This window comes from Panicum virgatum, chromosome 7K (genome assembly GCF_016808335.1).
Source record: "Panicum virgatum strain AP13 chromosome 7K, P.virgatum_v5, whole genome shotgun sequence".
Classification (NCBI taxonomy): domain Eukaryota; kingdom Viridiplantae; phylum Streptophyta; class Magnoliopsida; order Poales; family Poaceae; genus Panicum; species Panicum virgatum.
The window spans coordinates 3020549-3038188 of NC_053142.1; the positions used below are offsets into that span (position 1 = coordinate 3020549).

The 17640-nt window shown below is 47.8% G+C and overlaps 2 protein-coding genes across 5 annotated transcripts; both read left to right on the plus strand.

The window, feature by feature from the left end:
• Positions 1 to 640: 640 nt before the first annotated feature.
• Positions 641 to 10700, plus strand: LOC120639567 (UNC93-like protein 1). Of its 4 annotated transcripts, none has more exons than XM_039915433.1 (3): positions 1686 to 3066; positions 3195 to 3443; positions 10407 to 10700. In XM_039915433.1, the coding sequence occupies exons 1-2, from the start codon at positions 1859 to 1861 to the stop codon at positions 3424 to 3426; spliced, it is 1440 nt and encodes a 479-aa protein (XP_039771367.1). In that variant the 5' UTR covers positions 1686 to 1858; the 3' UTR covers positions 3427 to 3443; positions 10407 to 10700. The 4 variants fall into 4 exon arrangements, with proteins under 4 accessions (XP_039771364.1, XP_039771367.1, XP_039771366.1 ...); XM_039915432.1 differs by lacking the exon at positions 10407 to 10700 and adding an exon at positions 5536 to 5923; XM_039915431.1 differs by lacking the exon at positions 10407 to 10700 and adding an exon at positions 4024 to 4451.
• A 3151-nt stretch (positions 10701 to 13851) lies between these two features.
• LOC120639568 (aluminum-activated malate transporter 1-like) lies at positions 13852 to 17106 on the plus strand. Its single transcript, XM_039915434.1, has 5 exons — positions 13852 to 14669; positions 14755 to 15027; positions 16023 to 16135; positions 16254 to 16403; positions 16492 to 17106. Exons 1-5 carry the CDS (start codon positions 14213 to 14215, stop codon positions 16849 to 16851), a joined length of 1353 nt encoding a protein of 450 aa, XP_039771368.1. The 5' UTR covers positions 13852 to 14212; the 3' UTR covers positions 16852 to 17106.
• The last annotated feature ends 534 nt before the right edge of the window (positions 17107 to 17640 follow it).

Here is a 17640-nt window from a genome sequence, read left to right on the forward strand (position 1 = left end):
TGAAAACTTCATTTATGCTGCTGACATTGTGCAAGCATGACATAAACAGGCCCCGGCCATAGCTCCTAAGCTTGATTTCAGAAAGGCCTTTGATTCAGTCAGCTGGCAAGCTCTTGATGATATTTTGGTAGCCAAGGGTTTTTCCGAGTGTGCTCCGATCCCCAAACATCACAAAACTTTGCATTGACAACCTTGCATCAATATATTGTTATTTTAACCGATGCATAATATATGTCCAGGCCGGCACCTTGCCTGCCGTATTTTCTCATAAAAAAAGAAAGCTTCATTCACGAAATTATATATGGTACTGTCTTCACCATCGTGAATGATGCATTATCACAAACAGTTTTTTTTTTTTGAAATGACCCAATTTGTGACAACCACACACGTGCAATAATCTTGAGGGTTCGATTCCAAATAAACCATCAGCGGTGCATTACAAATGACTATAAATATCTAAATGTTAGTGGTAACTCCAACAGTTTCCCATCTCACTTCCTTATCCTTATTTTTTTGGAAAAAGTGAAAAAAACATTCTCCAATAATTTTCTATCTCAATTTCCCATCTTCTAACAATTGGCAAATCCAGCTCTCCCGTGCGTAAAAATACGCATGCCATCGCACCTCCCGATCCCGTTTTTCGTCGCGAACTTCTTTCTGCGCCCAGGTGCCGCTCGCGCCGCACTTCTCCTTCACCGGCCGGGATCTCGGCCAGATGAGCCCCGCGAGCGCCGCGAAGGTCCGCTGCACCTGCAGGCTTCTTAATCCTGTCGGCGTCGGCGCTGACCCTGTCGACTCCGGGGAGTAGCGCGGCATCGTCGGGGAGATGGCGGCCTACCGGAAGGGCGAGGTGGCGTACGCCATGACGCTAGCGTGGACAGCCGTCTCGTGGGCTCGTGGCAGCTCTACACGATGGGGTTCATGGGGCTGGTCCTGGCACCAACGGGATCAGGCAGCAGGGGCATCGCCGCCTCCCCTTTTGGGCTTCCGCCCTCCGCACGGACCGCGACCTCACCCCGGGCGGCGCCGTGCGCAGGAACGCCAGCAGCAGGCACGCGGCGGCCGCAAGGTTCACGGAGAAGGCCGCGGGCCCCTCCTGGCTCCTGCTCGAGGAGGAGGACATGGCCGTGGTGGTGGCGGCGGCCTCTACAGAAAGCGCTCCCCTTTCTCCGACGCTGCCAATCTCTACTTCCGGAGCTCTACGTCGTGCACTTCCGTGGCCGACTTTCTCGTCTCCTACGTCGCCTCCGCCGGCCGCGCGTGGGCGCTGCACTGGGGACACCACCTCGCCACATCCTTCCGGGACCTCCACGCTGAGCTCGCCGCCATGGTTGCCTGCGCAAGGGACATATAGTGCCGGCCACATTTTTTTATTGTTGGGGAAATAAAATGAGAAACTGTTGGAAATAGATATTTTTTTCCTCTCCCCATATTTATTTGCGGAGTTGGCAAATATTAAATTTTAGAGAGAAAATATAAGGAACTCTTGGAGATACTGGTAGTAGTTATTATCATCAATAGCTTTATAGACAAATAGTCAATTCCAGGCACTCTTGATCTGTACACAAAACCCATATATTAATAGTTTTTTGTGGATGTGGTATCTTCGATGACAATGCAATGCAACTTTTAGTCCCATTCATGTGCTTCCACAGATTAGACTATTTTCGTCCCTTCCTAGCAGCTAGCTAGTCTGCTGAATTTTTGACGGCCGGCGTGCCTAACTCTATATGTATAGTATTATTATATATAGGTGTGCTAGGATATGATCCTTTCACAGACTGTAGAGGAGCATTGTAACAGTAAAGCTCCAGGCCGGTTTGATCAATAATAATTAAGAGTAGTGAATAATCAATATATGATGCAACCGCCGCAGGTGGAGGCGGCGGAGGGACTGTCGGCGTCGTCACCGGCGCCGGCGGCGAAGCCAGGAGGGCTCCTCCGCTGCAACTCCCCACTGGCGCAGGTGTGCCTAATAGGCCTGGTATGCTTCTGCTTGCCCGGCATGTACAGCGCGCTCAACGGCCTTGGCGGCGGCGGGCAGGCGGACCACACCGTCGCCGATAACGCCAACACCGCCCTCTACTCCTGCTTCGCCGTCTTCGGCGTCCTCGGCGGCGCGATCCACAACCTCCTGGGCCCGCGCACGACGCTCTTCCTGGGCTCCCTCACCTACCCGCTCTACGTGGCATCCTTCCTCTACTACAACCACCGGCCCGGGTCCCAGGTGTTCCCCGTCGTCGCCGGCGCGCTCCTCGGCGTGGGCGCGGGGCTCCTCTGGGCGGCGCAGGGCGCCATCATGACCTCCTACCCGCCGCCCAGCCGCCGGGGCACCTACATCTCCCTCTTCTGGTGCCTCTTCAGCCTCGGCAGCGCCCTCGGCGGGCTCCTCCCCCTGTCGCTCAACTACCGCCGCGGGAGCAAGCAGGTCGCCGCCGCCGCCAGCGTCAACGACGGCACCTACATCGCCTTCATGGCCGTGATGTTCGTCGGCGTGGCGCTCACCCTCCTCTTCCTGCCGCCGCACAAGATCGTCCGCGACGACGGCAGCAGGCCGGCTACCGGGGACGCCACCCACTCCTCCTCCGCGGCCACCGAGGCCGGCGAGGTCCTCCGGCTCTTCGCCGACTGGAAGATGCTGCTGGTGGTCGTCCCGGCATGGGGCAGCAACTTCTTCTACACCTACCAGTTCAACAACGTGAACGGCCTCCTCTTCACGCTCCGCACCAGGGGCCTCAACAACGTCGTCTACTGGGCAGCGCAGATGCTGGGCTCCCTCGGCCTCGGATGCCTCCTCGACTTCGGCTTCGCCAGCCGCAGGAAGAGGGGGCTCGTCGGCGTCGCCGTCTTCGCCGCGCTCGGCACCGCCGTCTGGGGAGGGGGATTCGCCAACCAGCTCAGGTACACGGACGGCGAGTGGCCCGACCTCATCGATTTCAAGGACGGCCGCCGCTACGCCGGGCCGTTCCTGCTCTACTGCAGCTACGGCCTGCTGGATGCCATGTTCCAGAGCCTCATCTACTGGATCATCGGCGCACTCACAAACGACTCACAGGTCCTCAGCAGGTATTAATTAATTGTACACATCGCCTTTATTATTAATTTGTTTCATCTATCTACTGTATCGATCGATCTTGTATTCTTGTTCATGATCATGACTACTTCTACTTCATGTGTGTTTGCGGCCGGCGAAGGTATTCCGGGTTCTACAAGGGCGTGCAGAGTGCTGGAGCGGCTGTGTCATGGCAAGTCGACGTCCACAAGACGCCCCTGATGACGCAGCTGATTCTGAACTGGGGGCTCATCACTGTCAGCTACCCCTTGCTTGCCCTGCTGGTGCTCTTGGCTGTCAAGGACGAGGACGGTTCGGCATCATCCTCGATCGAGGACTGCAAGGATAACGAACCGCCAACCACCTTCCACTGATCCTGGATCAAAAACCTGTGAGTAGGGGTGGCCCTAGTGCTCACAATCCAACATTTTTTTAGGAAAACCAGCAATTTATAATCCAACATAGCCAAGGAGGCCTAATCTGCGAGCTGAAATCTTTGCAGTCGTCGAGCTTCTCTTCAGTTTCTATTTATTATGCTCCAAGATCTTGTAGTAAGGTAGCACATGTCCTTGCAGTTTTTGGTTGTAAGTGTCCTCAGGGTGCTGATCTCCTATGGGAGGGCGCACCGACTTCGGTCGAGGATTTGGTGGTCAACTAGTGTGAAACCCTCATCCTAAAAGAGTTTTACAACCTATAGCCAATTCTAGCAAAATACTACTCTAAGAATGTAAAGTGACACAAGTTGCAATATGAAATGCGGAAACGTAAAGAGGGGATGAGAGAAAGCAAACTCTTGACACAATGATGTATCCTGTGGTATTGGTAAGAAAATGCCACCCCTAGTCCACGTTGTTGAAGCACTCAATCAAGAGTATTGCTTCTTGGACACTAAGTCTCTTTCGGGGACATCTTGACTTGTCACAAAGGCAATGCCATCAAAGCTTACCCAAGTTTCTGGTCACCTTGGCCAGATTTTCCACCAAGGAGCTTCTCCATGAAGGATGGGGTCTTCACGTACCCCGCACACAGTCGTCAACGCCACTTCACACCAAGCCAGAGGACCGAAGAAGTGCCGGAGAGCCACGAAGACTCCAAGGATAGCCGGCGCACCAAGATAAAAGTGTTGTTCACTCTAGAACTAGTGCACGAGGCAGCAACACCTTGCTCTCTCACTCACTTAATAAGAGTTAACCTATCACTAACACTCTTAAAGGTGTGCTAAGGACTAAAGATGTGATCACTAATCACTTGGATGGCTTGGAGGTGTTCTTCAATGTGTATGAGACTTCTCTCGACTCTAGCAACTCCAAAATGGCCGGGGAAGGCATATAACTAGGCCACCACTCGAAGTAGCCATACTACAAGACGTGATACCTTCTATAACGATTTGGTTACGTCACAAGTAGGAGTTGTTTTGTCGTGATCCATGATCCGTGATGTCTTCATGACGAAAAATGCATTGTCACAAAAGGTCTGTGTCTAAGCACCTTATGTGATGAAACACTTAAAAAACATCATAAACTCAGTAACAAATACTTCGTCGTCACAAACAATTATGATGATCCAAACTGTCATAATATCAAACCAAAAATGTCACAAACTATTTATCTGCGGAGTTGCCATGTGTCTGCTGATGTGGCAGAATGACATGGCATGTGACGTGGCAGATGACGCTCCCAGAATTTTGTCTTGATTTGCTTTGTCATAGAATGAAATAACGTGGCATGTTACATGGCAGCTGATGTGGCATGTGACATGGCAGCTGACTTGGCAAAAAGGTTGTGACAAATTAGTTCGTCGTAAAATGTTTTGTGGCCTAATTAGGCCAACATAATTAATAGTTTTGATTTGCGCTACACCCAATGGCAGTCCCGATTTATTTATAGGTTCAATCCTACACATTTTTACTGATCCATCTATAGAACAAGCCATCCATTTTTTAGCACCGCTCTAAAATTTATCGGAGGCAATTGAGAAGAAATTAAGTTGTGGCCATAGCCCAATTTAAAACAAGCAATGAAAGGTTCAATCATCAAGTTGCTGGTCCATTAATCCATTCAACACAAGTACAGGTTCCATCATCAACAAAATCTCATGAAATAAAGAAACAAATTTAACCAGTAGCCAATGGTTTAAAGCAATGAATAAATATGGAACTCCTTTAACTCTAATCAAAGAAAGAAAATAGTTGAAGTTGCAGACCTAACCAAGTCCAAGTTCAAGTAGGTCACAAAAGTAGCAAAGCCCCATTTGATGCACGACAGCACGAGAACCATGATGACAAGCAGTCTCAGGGAGGAGGCACTTGGCCTTGGAAGGTTATAATTTGAGGAAGGATCCCACTACAATCTTGGACTGTCTTTTTCAAACTCTCAATCTCTTCCGATTGCTTTGCCATTGCTGCCTCAGATTGCTATGCCTGAGACTTTATGGTATCCTTCAACCTATCAACCTCTTGTGGTTGACTCAGATTCTTGTGCCAGCAACTTCAAGCTATCCATCTCCAGCTGGAGTTTAGCCTTTTCCTGCTTCTCCATCTCAAGCTGAGCTTGAAGTTCTTGCACCTTTGAAGACACGCCAACTCTGGTGCTTGACTTGGAGGAGGACGGAATGCCTACATTTTGTAAGAATTTACTTGACTGCGGCAAGACTTTGGAAACAGCATTACTAGAAGACTTGACATGTTGTCCATCATGTTCTGATTCATCAACAATTACTTCCATATCTTCCTAGCAAAATGAATAAATCAATGTCTTGCATATTGGACTCATGTTTATTATCACTAGGACTTTGCTGAGGATAGGGAAAAAAAGAATACAAGGACTTACAATTGCTTTCTTCACAGATTCAGTAAAACCAATTTTTCTACTACAATGCGTGTTGTATTTATTTTGTTTTCTGAAATGATGTGAACAAAATTAGTAGTACCATATAACTCCTAAATTTAAAGGAAGTACTTGCACCCAAACATCATAACCCTATCGGATCAAAGGATGTCTACAAATATCACATTTGAAGCAAATAAAAAATTATTAAAATATCTACTAAAACCTGCATGATAGAATGGACAGAAAGTAGACATATCGTAGACAACTCTACTAATAACTGGATGCAAGGATGTGAATAATCAATCACAAATGAAGGACAATTTCTAAAGAAAATAGTTTATGTCAACAGCTTAGGATCTGGTTGGCCCAAAAGGTTAGTGAGTTTGCTCATCTTTGTCAAAACATGCTAGTTTTTCTCTGAAAAGTGCAATGCTAGTTACTAGCCGTTATACCTTTTCTGCGTACAACATCGGTTCAACCGGTCAATAATAGCTTCTGCTATAGCTGTTGAGCTTCTGACAGGGTCTGCTGCTGACATAGAGGCCGTCGGTTAAACCGAGACATGGGTAGCAGTTTAACCGGTCACTCATGGCCTGCTTTATTCAGTCTTCATCTGCTGACTTATTCCGACATACCATCGGTTCAACCGGTGCTGAAGACATAGCTCCTGGGCACTTGACATGCTCTCTAGGCAATGCCAAGGTCAATGCACAGACACTTGTTTTGTGACCATTGGTTAAACCGGTGCTATAGGAATTTCTTCACTTGATCTTCATCTCCACAGTCCAATGCACCGGTGCATTCTTTCTCTATACCGTCGGTTTAACCGGCGCTTAATCTTGCTGGCACTTATCCAAATCGTCGCGCCGGTCAATTGGACACATTTGATTATATCCATGGGACCTAGAAATTCTATAAATATGATCTCACAAACTTGTTAGTCTCACTAATTATGTTGTCACACAATCATCAAATCACAAACAATGGCCTAATGAGGCCATGTTTCTTACACAATGTCGCTGTAGAGCAGAAATCAGGCAAGTTCCAAGAATTTATTACTGCTTAATTTGGTAAAATGTGATTGCTAATAATTTACTACTGCTGCTTTTGTGGGAATGGATCAAGCAGACAAAACTGCGTTCGGTTTGGAGATTAATTATATTATCCTCCGGGGCACGATGTTCTCCTCTCAGCTTGACCCGTGTCATTCAGATTTTGCCGGTTCTCATTCATGCAATTAATTAATAATTGCTTAAGTCGATTTTGTTACAACCTGTATGCATAAGCAAAATAACGTACAGTAGTATCCATGTTATATATGTCGTTATGATTTGGAGGAAATTTAATTGATACAAATTGCTTGAGTTCCCCCCTACTACGTTAATCTCCATGAGGTGCTACCGAATCTATTGTAACCACTAGACTATAAGACCTTTCACCGTTTAAGTTTATTTAGATCAATCAAAAAATATTCTTCCTCCCAAGTTATCCAATATTCATTTTCTTAAACATGCAAGATACTACTATTTTTTTTACCAAATTTGCTCATTTTTCCTATGGTGGACCAAAATTTGATTATCATAGATGACAATATACATTGACTCGTTATTTAGATATTTTGCTTTGCAATCCGGATGCCATTTAAACACAATTTTCCATAATTTCTTTATTCTACAAGTGAAATATTAGTTAATTTAACCCTTTTTTATGTACTTCGCTTTTGATACAAATAACAGTGAAACTATCATCACTTATTATTTTATCTTGAATTGAGCTATCTATGAGTTGTATGCGACAATGCAAGGACTCTAAGCCTTTTCTTACCAATTCTTATAAAATTCAAACTGTTAATTGTCCTTAGTTTTAAATCTGAATGTAACTAGGAATTGATTATATTTGATATATATATTCTTTGATTTAAATCAAATATAGACCATTACATTATATAATTAATCTAACTGGTAGATCATTTTACTTTTTCTAATTAACGTTGTAATTTCGAGGCTCTAAGTGGATTAACATGGTCCCCAAAAGCAGCCATGTCATTAATTAACTCTTGCTTCGCCGGCCCGGCCCAGCCCAATTTGCTGTCCCTACGTAGCTAGCTATGGCAGCCCCAACCCAATGGCCAAACCTCAATTGCTAGTTTTTTTCCACGGTATGCTAGTGATGCTCAAAAAATTAGGTTAAAGGAAAATAAGCATCAAGCCAAAATTCAAACCCATGAAAAATCCACAGTTTTGGAGGCCACAATCCAGTGGGCCTTAGGTGCACAATGACTCTGAGCCACCACCACTTGCCTCCCGAATCTGTCGCGTGGTGATGAGCTGCCCATTGTCATTAGGGGTGTATATTAGTGATCTTTAGATGCACCTCCAACTCTCTTTAGTTTAAAGATTTGTGTTACTTGTCCAAAATAGGATCTTAATTTAAAACTTCAGCACAAATATTTGAACTAAAAAGATTTGGAGATGCATCGAAGGAGGGTCACCAATTTACACAATGCAACTAAGTGTCACGGACCTTCTTCCGCAAGCTATCCCGCATATTTTGCCTCCCCATACTCAAAGAGCAAGACCTCTGCGAGATACGTCTTCCGATCCACCACTTTGAGAAATTGAGCGGGTCATGTTTCTTTAGCCAGTATATATGCTTGCTGGCGTTGCTTTTGGCACAAAGTTGCAGCTAAAGTAAGGCATCGGTTGTCTCCATGTCTGGCAAGGTAGTGTCCAATATAATGATCGTTTTTTTATAACATTATAATGATCGTTAGGTAAAGCCTGTTCGTTAAGAGATGCGCGGGAAGGCCGATCAAAGCGGCTGTCTGTCTCTTGTGCCGCAAAAAAAAATGCTTGTTCTCCATCTTCCATGTGTTACTTCATCGACGTTTTCCCCAAATCTCACCTAGACAATGCAATTCAGGTTGTTTAATTTGGAGCGGATGCGGACGTGAAACAGAGCTGTAGATGGACCGATATAGGCCTTCCAGTCCAGGCTTCCTTTGTAATAATCGGTGGTTTGTAAACTTCATATTATATCGATAAATACCAATCCTATTTCCTCAAAAAAATACCATAAGTCTATTTGCATCTTCACAAACATTGATTCAGACATCCACCTTAGGCTACTTCGTCTCCTACCTAGGAATCTAGGATTTGCCTCTCCCTGACTCCCCCACATAAGCTCCTTGTTTCTGACTGCAGGCAGCCACAATTTTTTTTTTGAAGCAACAGGAGGAGTTCAAGACTCCTACTGAATATATATATATTAAAACAAAGGGAAAAAGTCTTTACAACGCGAACTTCAGGAAACAAAGAAAGAAAGAGAAAAAAAATCAAAACTAAAACTAGGCTCAACCAAAGGAACTTATCCATTCTTCTAACTGTGGTTTGTGTTTCGCCTTGACTCGATGCATAAGCAACGCGAGTTCTTTTTTGAAAGTAGCCCGGCACTGCCCCAATGACGGTTGAATTCCTTGAAATATCAGTTCATTTCTTGCTGTCCATATGGTCCAACATAACAAGATGATTAAACTCATGAACATGGGTGAGCTGATTTTAGCCTTGATGCTTTCTATGTTTCCAAAAAATGAATCTGAATCCACCGGAGTTACTTGCAACATATTCCAGCAAGTTAAAGCTAGCGGGCATTGGAAGAACAGATGTTGCGAGGTTTCCTCAATGCCGTTATTACAGATAGCACAATCATACGATGGTAGAACCATATTCTTCCTTCTGAGAATATTTCGAGTACTTAATATGTCCACAATTAGAAGCTAGAAGAAGACCTTGTGCTTGTTTTGACAGCAAGATTTCCATAGCCACTTGAACTTCCTTTAACCAGTATCTTTCCGCTTCTGTTTGGCACACCAAACTCATCCAGAGTGGGCTGCCGGTTCTTATACAGAGATATTTTTTTGACCCGAAAACCGTGGGGAACAAGACCCCCCGGCAACATATATTAGAAAACCAGAGTACAAAAGTTTTAAAGAAACACTTACAAGGAAGATCTAATCAGGAGAGAGCTATACAGGAACTTTATACCGCAAGAGCAAAATGAGATTGAAACCAAGAAAGGAACTAACAAACTACCAAACTGAGAGGACTACAAGGAATCAAGCCAGGAGTGGATGCTTGATGCCATGCCGTTTTGATCTTTTGAGTGTGTAACTTCTCTTCTGAAAGAAACTTTCCACGCCACCACACTGGGAATCTTTCCATCAAAAATAATTATATAGAGATCTTTTATGTTACACAATACTGGTCCATACTAATATGTGTAACAGTTAGTATCCAACGGCTCAGATTAACTGTATACTACTGAAAAGTTAAACACTAGTATAGCTAGTATATGTGAGTAGTATAGGTCACTACTAGAAAACTGGACATTCATCCATTGCTGCCTACACCAACAAGAACATTCGTAAGACCATGCGACAAACGGCGATAATGCAGTTGGTTCAGGAGATGAGCTGCCAGTTAATCCACTACGTAAATGTCAAGACAATGAATTGTTGATTTGTGCAGGGACAAGAGGCCGAGGATGGGCTGGGATGCCGGCAGCCGATGGCCAGTCAGAAGAGGCCGAGGATGGACGCTGCCCCTCGCGGGAGGGCAAGACACGCGAGACTTCGAGAGGCACGCGACTTAAAGGAGAAAATAACGGACACGCGCGGGCATACAAGAAATAAGGAGGAAGTTAGGATTTTTTTCACAACATATGGGATGCTTGGGGCCGGGTCGCTGGATCGCAGGATATGCTGTGGCCCACCCGGCATACCCTGTAGATCTGCCTCTACATAGACCGCGCCTGCACATATTACTCGTGAAATGAGCGTGTGTGGGTTGGGGTGGGGGGGGGGGGAGGGGGTTTCACCCAACAATTCCGGTCGGTGTTAGTTATAGACTGGTACTAATTAAGCGGCACCTGTAGTATTGACCAAACAGTAGCCGCTTTGTATTAAAGAAGGATTACTTACTGGTACTAAAGTTCTCTAGCTGTATGTAGACTAACGGTATCATGAGAAAAAATACTAATGATGTTAGGATTTATTTTATTTGGAATTCTAATCCCATATCTTCATTTTCATTTATAACTGAAAAATAATGACAAAATTATTCTTACTAATAAATTGTTAGATCTCTGCTAGGCTATACTAAGTGGTGGTGTTGTGCAGTACTATATCATTTTTCGAGGCGGGCAAAAGGCATTAAGCGATACAATTTTTGCAACCACCTCGGACCGATGATTACGATTAATCGTGACATTAACCCAGGTGGTTTCTTGTCTGCCTCGGTGAGTAGAATTAAAAAAAAGAAAAAAACCCAATTGAAAAGGCTCGGCGAGCCCATCCACAGGCTCGGTGAGCCCATCTTTCACGCCACCGTTGTGTCTGCCCGCTGGAGGAGGCCATTGCTCACTGAATCCACCCGCGGCTTGCCCAATCTGGCCACCACGGGCGTGGATCCGGCCTCCAGCGATGGATCAGGCCACCACGCCGCGTATCCGGTCCGTCGGCGGCGAATCCGTGGTGGCCTCTCATTGTCCTCGCGCCATAGCCGGAGGAACTCCACGCCGCCCACTGGAGGAGCCTTGACCTGCGCTCTGGAGAAGAGGAGAGGGTGGGGTCGGGGTTGCCGCCACGCCGCCGTCGGGGCGCGTGACCTCGCCATCAATCCTCCCCGAGCACGGCAAGGCCCGCCGGCGCCCTAGCTTCCTCTCTCCCTCCGTGAGCGCGGCAAGGCCCGCCGGTGCCCTGGCTTCCTCCCACCCTCCGTGAGCGCGGCAAGGCCCGCCGGCACCCTGGCACGTCTCCGTGCCGAGCGGCTGGAGCCACATCCCCGAGAAGTACCGCATGGGCTGGGAGGGAGGGAGGAGAGAGCAAGTAGAGGAGAGGGCTGCGGGGTGGCTACGGGGGTGAAGGAGAGGGTTGAGTCCCCAAACTTGTCTCCAGATTTCGGTTGGGTCCCTAAACTCTCAAATTGTACATTTGAGTCCCTAAACTCTGTTAAGTGTTCCATTTGATGTCCCAAACGCGTCACGCAAGCGTCTGAAGCCGACATGGCCAGCCATGTGGCGCCACGGTGGCAATTATTTGCAAAAAAACTTGCATAGACTTGTCTTATCCTATTTACTTCTTTCCTCCTCCCTCTCCAATCTTCTCTCCTCTAGCTCACGCCGAGCCGAGCTCCCTCCACGCTGGTCGTGCCGGCCCCACGGCCCCGCCTTGCCCGCGGCAGCCGTGGTGGTCGTGCCGGCCGCCACCGCGCCTTCTCCCCCATTTGCAAGTCAGCCCGTTCATAGCCGTCGACTTGCTGCTCCCCCTGCTCTTCCCAGTGCAGGCATTCGCCTACTTCTTGAGAACGCTCTATCCTCCACTCAATGCCTGTGCCACACTTAGCTTTCCTCCTTGATGTAGTCCGGGTTGGCTAACGTGGCTCCGGCCGCGAGCACGGAGTTGTGGAGCACGAGCTCTCCCCTTGCTCCATGGGCCGCACGCCGTCCGTCGACCGCCACCGGCGTGTGATCCCAAGCAAGGTCCTCCCTTTGCCCCCATGGTCACGGCATGCGCCCCCGTAGCAGGATGTCAGGACTCATGCTTTGTTCGAGTCGTGCAGAGAAGAGGGGAGAGGGAGAGGGATAGGAAGAGGGAGGGGAATAGCGCCAGGGAGAGAGGAGCACTGGCTCGAGGCGGCTGCGCCCCCGGTGGTGGCGCCCCCGCCAAATCAAACTCCATCGCCATCGGAAGGCACCGCCGCCACCAAATCAAGCAGCAAAATCGATAGAGAAATCAGTGAAATCGCGCTCAAATCGAAGGAGGTGGAACAGGGGATAAAATAATAAGGTGGTGGATGCGGAGAAGATGACGAGCTCCACGCTGGTCGTGACAGCCCGCCACCGGACCACACTGCACATCGAGTTTCGGGGTGTTCGATGGCAAGGCGGCGGTGCCCCGTGGCCAACCCCGATGCGGTGCTCGATGTACTACTGCTCAAAGCCGACCGGTGCTTCGACTCGCTCTGGCGCGCCGGGTGTAGCTCCTAGGCATGGACGCGCTCGGGCTCGACTGCCGCCGCTGCAAGGAGCGGCCGCAGCCCGCCGTGAGGATACCGCCATCAAGGTAGATCGGCTCGTGCAGTCGGTGGCAACTGGCTTGGCGCGGCGTCGGCCGTGGGCAAGGCGCGGGGCGGCCGGCATGGACCAGCGCGGAGGGTGCTTGGCTCGGACCAAGCTAGAGAGATTGGAGAGGGATTGAGAAAAGGATCAAATGGGAGAAGACAAAAATATGCAGGGGTATTTTTGCAAATATTTGCCACCGTGGTGCCATATGGCATGCCACGTCAGCTTCAGACGCTTGCATGGCGCGTTTGGGACTTGAGATGAAACAATTACCAGAGTTTAGGGACCCATATGCATAATTTGAGAGTTCAGAGACCCAACCGAAATCTCGGGACAAGTTTGGGGACCTGAGATGCCATTTACTCTTGCTTGTATATGCCGGAGGTTATAGTGGGCTGGCGGCTATGTGTAGGCTGGGCGTTTGGGCCTGATTTACCGAGACGATTGTATTATAATGCCTGCCTTAGTTAATGATTTTGCGAAGCGGTTGTTTATAAACATCTCGGTAAATAAAAAGTGACCGACTTGGTTAATGCCTACCATTAATCGAGGCGGTTAAAATCTTTACCCGCCTCGGAAGTATTAAAAAAAGGTTGCAGTAAATTATATATATTTTATAGTAGTGTTGTTTACTACAATAAATCCGCTCTCCTCTTCATTCCCAAGACGGTTCCAGATGCTCTCAGTCACCATCGCTGGTCCTTGATTTAATTTGGACCGCTGAGAAAGGGCAGGCCGCGATCTCAGGCAGGTGCTACCTCAGCGCGGCTCTGGCCGCAACCGTACCGTACGGCGTATCTGATAACGTGTAGCCTGCTCGCCGCCCGGGTTGTTTCTGTTGATGATGCATGGCTAGCTTAGCTACTCCTAGCTCTAGCAGGCGTCCCCGGCCGACCACATGCACCTCAGGCACAGGGATTTTTAATTCCTCTCCGTCCAAAGGCGAGGCGAGGCCAGCTGGCAGCTAGCCTACCGGCCAGTACTAGGATACAATTACCTGATCAGTGTAGTCGCAGCAAGTCAGGAAGTCGGGCAGGTCCGATCTTGGGAAGGCACCTCCCATCACTCATCATCGATCTTTGCCATTTGCCGCCCACGCCTGCGGACGAGATCATCGGAGCCAAGCCTTTTTATAAGGACGCACTGATCGAGCTCAGGTTCCCATCATCGATCGCTTCATCAGTAGTTCTTCCCGCGAGCTAGCTAGCTGTCCATGGAAGCTCCGGCGGCGGAGAGCAGCAACAATCCTAATACCAATAATGGCGGTGGTGCTGAAGATGAGGGCGACGCCGGTGGCCGCTTCTCCTGGCGGCTGGTCTGGCTCTTGGCCGTCCGGTCCGCAGCAGAGAAGGTGGCCCAGATCGCGAGGGACGACCCCAGGCGGGTGGCGCACTCGCTCAAGGTCGGGCTGGCTCTCACGCTCGTCTCCGTGGTCTACTACGTCACGCCGCTCTTCAACGGCTTCGGCGGCTCCGCCATGTGGGCCGTGCTCACGGTCGTCATCGTCATGGAGTTCACCGTTGGTGCGACGCTGAGTAAAGGCCTGAACCGAGCTCTGGCGACGCTGGTGGCCAGCTCCCTCGTCATCGGAGCTCATGAGGTAGCCAGCCTCGTCGTCCCGAGTGAGAAGGCAGAGTCCATACTACTCGTCGTCTTCGTCTTCTTTGTAGGTAATTATTCCATGGTCACTACAACATCAGCAATTAATGTTGCATGCTTATCAACCTTGATGGTATGGCCGGTGCGGCGCTGCAGCGTCGGCAGCGACCTTCTCACGGTTCATCCCGGAGATCAAGGCGAGGTTCGACTACGGTGTCAGTATATTCATACTCACCTTCAGCCTCGTCGCCGTCTCCAGCTGCCGCGTCGAGGAGCTCATGCCCCTCGCGCTCCAGCGCACCACCACCATCTTGGCCGGCGTCGCCATCTGCCTCTGCACCACAATCTTGATCTGCCCGGTCTGGGCCGGCGAGGACCTGCACAAGCTCGCAGCCAACAACCTGGACAAGCTGGCCGAGTTCCTCGAAGGTACGATGCATTATTTATCAGACTAAACAAGATGGCTTCAAACTAATTTTTTATATTATCTCACTCTAAAGCAAATAATTAACACTCATTTTGAACCATCCAGAGAATATGTAGTATATACCTTATTTGCGGACCGAATGAGCATGGATATTTTTGAGAAAGGTGACTAAGGATAACTGAAATGCGCTAACCAGCTCAGCTAGCATCAGAGTGGGACAGCTCTGATTTATGTGCACGTGGATGAGAGAGAGAGAGAGTACTGTTTGCATTATTGGCGGATTTGTTCCCCTGGATGGTCACCACATGTCACCATGACAGATGGAGTAAATGCAGGAAGAGAGAAATGGTGGATTCCATGGCTTGTTGTTCCAGTGGCGGAGCTAGAATTAAAATCTACCTATGGCGGAGACGCGAAGCAGTGAAGGGCAGAGAACCGCGAAGGCAGCCGAGGGCGACTAACCAACGGGCGATGGCAACATGTACGCCAATTTTTGGCAGTTCTGCTTCGGGAAAATGGGTTGGTCATGGACTAACAGCTCAAAAGTCTAAATGTTTTATCTTCTTCTTCCTCCAGTTTCCAACCTAACAGACCTCTGTTTTCATGACGGTTGAGAAGTGGTTCGGGGAGATTCGTCGGCTACTAAGTGTGGCGGCAGCCATGGCTAGCCATTGTAGGTGGCTCCGCCATTGGCTTGTTCTTTTCCTACTTATTATTACATAATATATGATGGTGTGAATCTCGGTGGAAGTTGAACTCAAGCACGTTGAGGATGAGCGTAGTGGGAGTGGAATGATCTTTCTAAGTTGGAAAAATAATTACGTGGTAGTAGGATGAGAAATTAATTATAGTTAGCAACTGTAAATTGTCTTGAGAAAATATAGAAACTAGAACAGATCTGAGTTGGATTGGAGTGGCTAAAACGATCCAACATATATATGTATGTGCCGAAAGTTCCTTTTAGATAACAGATCCCTCTTTTTAATAATGTATACAGGAATGGAAACTGAATGCTTTGGAGAGAATGCTAGAAGCGAGAATCTGGAGGGCAAGGATTTCCTTCACGCGTACAAGAGCGTCCTCAGCTCCAAGGAGAAAGAGGACTCTTTGGTAAGCTCCTCTCACTTAGCAGAATGTGTGCAGTTGCTTTATATAAGTTAAAATACCGGAGCTCCTATTGCACAGCAATATATTCCACCAATAATAAATACAACTGCAAACATCGCAGTGCACAGTAGCCAAGTGGGAACCTATGCACGGCAAATTCCGCTTCCGCCACCCATGGAGTCAATACCAGAAACTTGGTAGTCTTTGTCGCCAATGTGCTTCTAAAATGGAGGCTCTTGCTTCCTATGTCGTCATCCTGACAAAATCTCAGGTAATTGCTAATGCCCGCAGTTCATAATCAAAAGACTATGGGACCAAGTTTGATGATCGACAACCTTTTATTTCCTGATAATATATAGTATCCCGAAGCCAGTCCAGAGCTATGCTTGAAGGTTCGGACAACATGCGGTCAAATGAGCTTGCACTCTGCTTGGGCTCTCAGAGAACTCTCATCAGCAGTTAGGTCAATGACTACACCATCTTCAGCAAACAATGACTTGTCTGCAGCCATGAAAGTGGCAAATAGCTGCGGAAATGAATTACTGGAAGATGCGGCACTATTGCAAGTGATGCATATAGCAGTTGTTGGATCCCTTCTATCAGACTTGGTCATGCAGGTAAACAAAATAACAGAATCAGTTCACAACCTAGCACGACTTGCACGCTTCAAAGACCCGGAAAAGACAGGAAATGATGTAGTTATCAATGTAAAAACTTGATAAACAGATGTTCTTATTATGTGATACAAATATGAGCATAATGACTTTTACAATTTGTTTTTCGCACTGGCACATGATTGTGACCTCAGGCCTGCCATTTGAGTTGATAGGTCTACAACAGAATCAGTTGATGAAGCGAAGCAACAAAGTAAACATGTAGGTTTATTCACCCGCACCAACTTGACGAGATGGTTCTCCCGAAGGCAATTCGTTGTATTTATTACCATAATAATATTGAGTTGAAGTCCACTTGAAGACATATAAGATGTCTTGGAAGTCTTTTGGTAGCCTTTTTTTTTTTGAGTGGAAGTCTTTTTTTTTCACAGTCACGGGGAAGCATCCCCACCTGAATTTCAATGATAGGGCTTTTGGCAGCCAAAATCCACAATACATTCTTAGAGTTTACAGCTAAAAACTATCACAACACACAAGAGGGAGAAGGTACAACACACCACAAAGCTACAAGGTCATGGATTGCTCCTCTAAAAAAAACAGAGGCATGTCATCTCCGAAGTAGCTACACACTAGTGATCTCAATTCCACGGGCGTCCGTAAAGCTCAAAGTCGAAATCTGACAGATGACAGCCGTGACTTGCATCATCTATGAGGCATATCCAGGATCCAAAATGACGAGACGCCAACGCCTTTTGAGGGGAGGAAACCTCTAAGGGTGAGAGTCGACGAGAGGACAACAAGGAGATCCAAGAGAGGGGGTCATAATCTCCGACCCGGCATTTAATGAGATGATGCAATCAAGAAGCATGGACGACCAGGAGGTATAGAGACTCA

Bases quoted from the DNA above. Each gene is read 5' to 3' on its own strand.
- LOC120639567 (XM_039915430.1), top strand. From the start codon at position 1,859: ATGATGCAACCGCCGCAGGTGGAGGCGGCGGAGGGACTGTCGGCGTCG. The intron at 3,067-3,194 runs GTATTAATTAAT...CGGCCGGCGAAG, and splicing joins GACTCACAGGTCCTCAGCAG to GTATTCCGGGTTCTACAAGG.
- LOC120639568 (XM_039915434.1), top strand. From the start codon at position 14,213: ATGGAAGCTCCGGCGGCGGAGAGCAGCAACAATCCTAATACCAATAAT. The intron at 15,028-16,022 runs GTACGATGCATT...TAATGTATACAG, and splicing joins GCTGGCCGAGTTCCTCGAAG to GAATGGAAACTGAATGCTTT. The intron at 16,404-16,491 runs GTAATTGCTAAT...GATAATATATAG, and splicing joins TCATCCTGACAAAATCTCAG to TATCCCGAAGCCAGTCCAGA.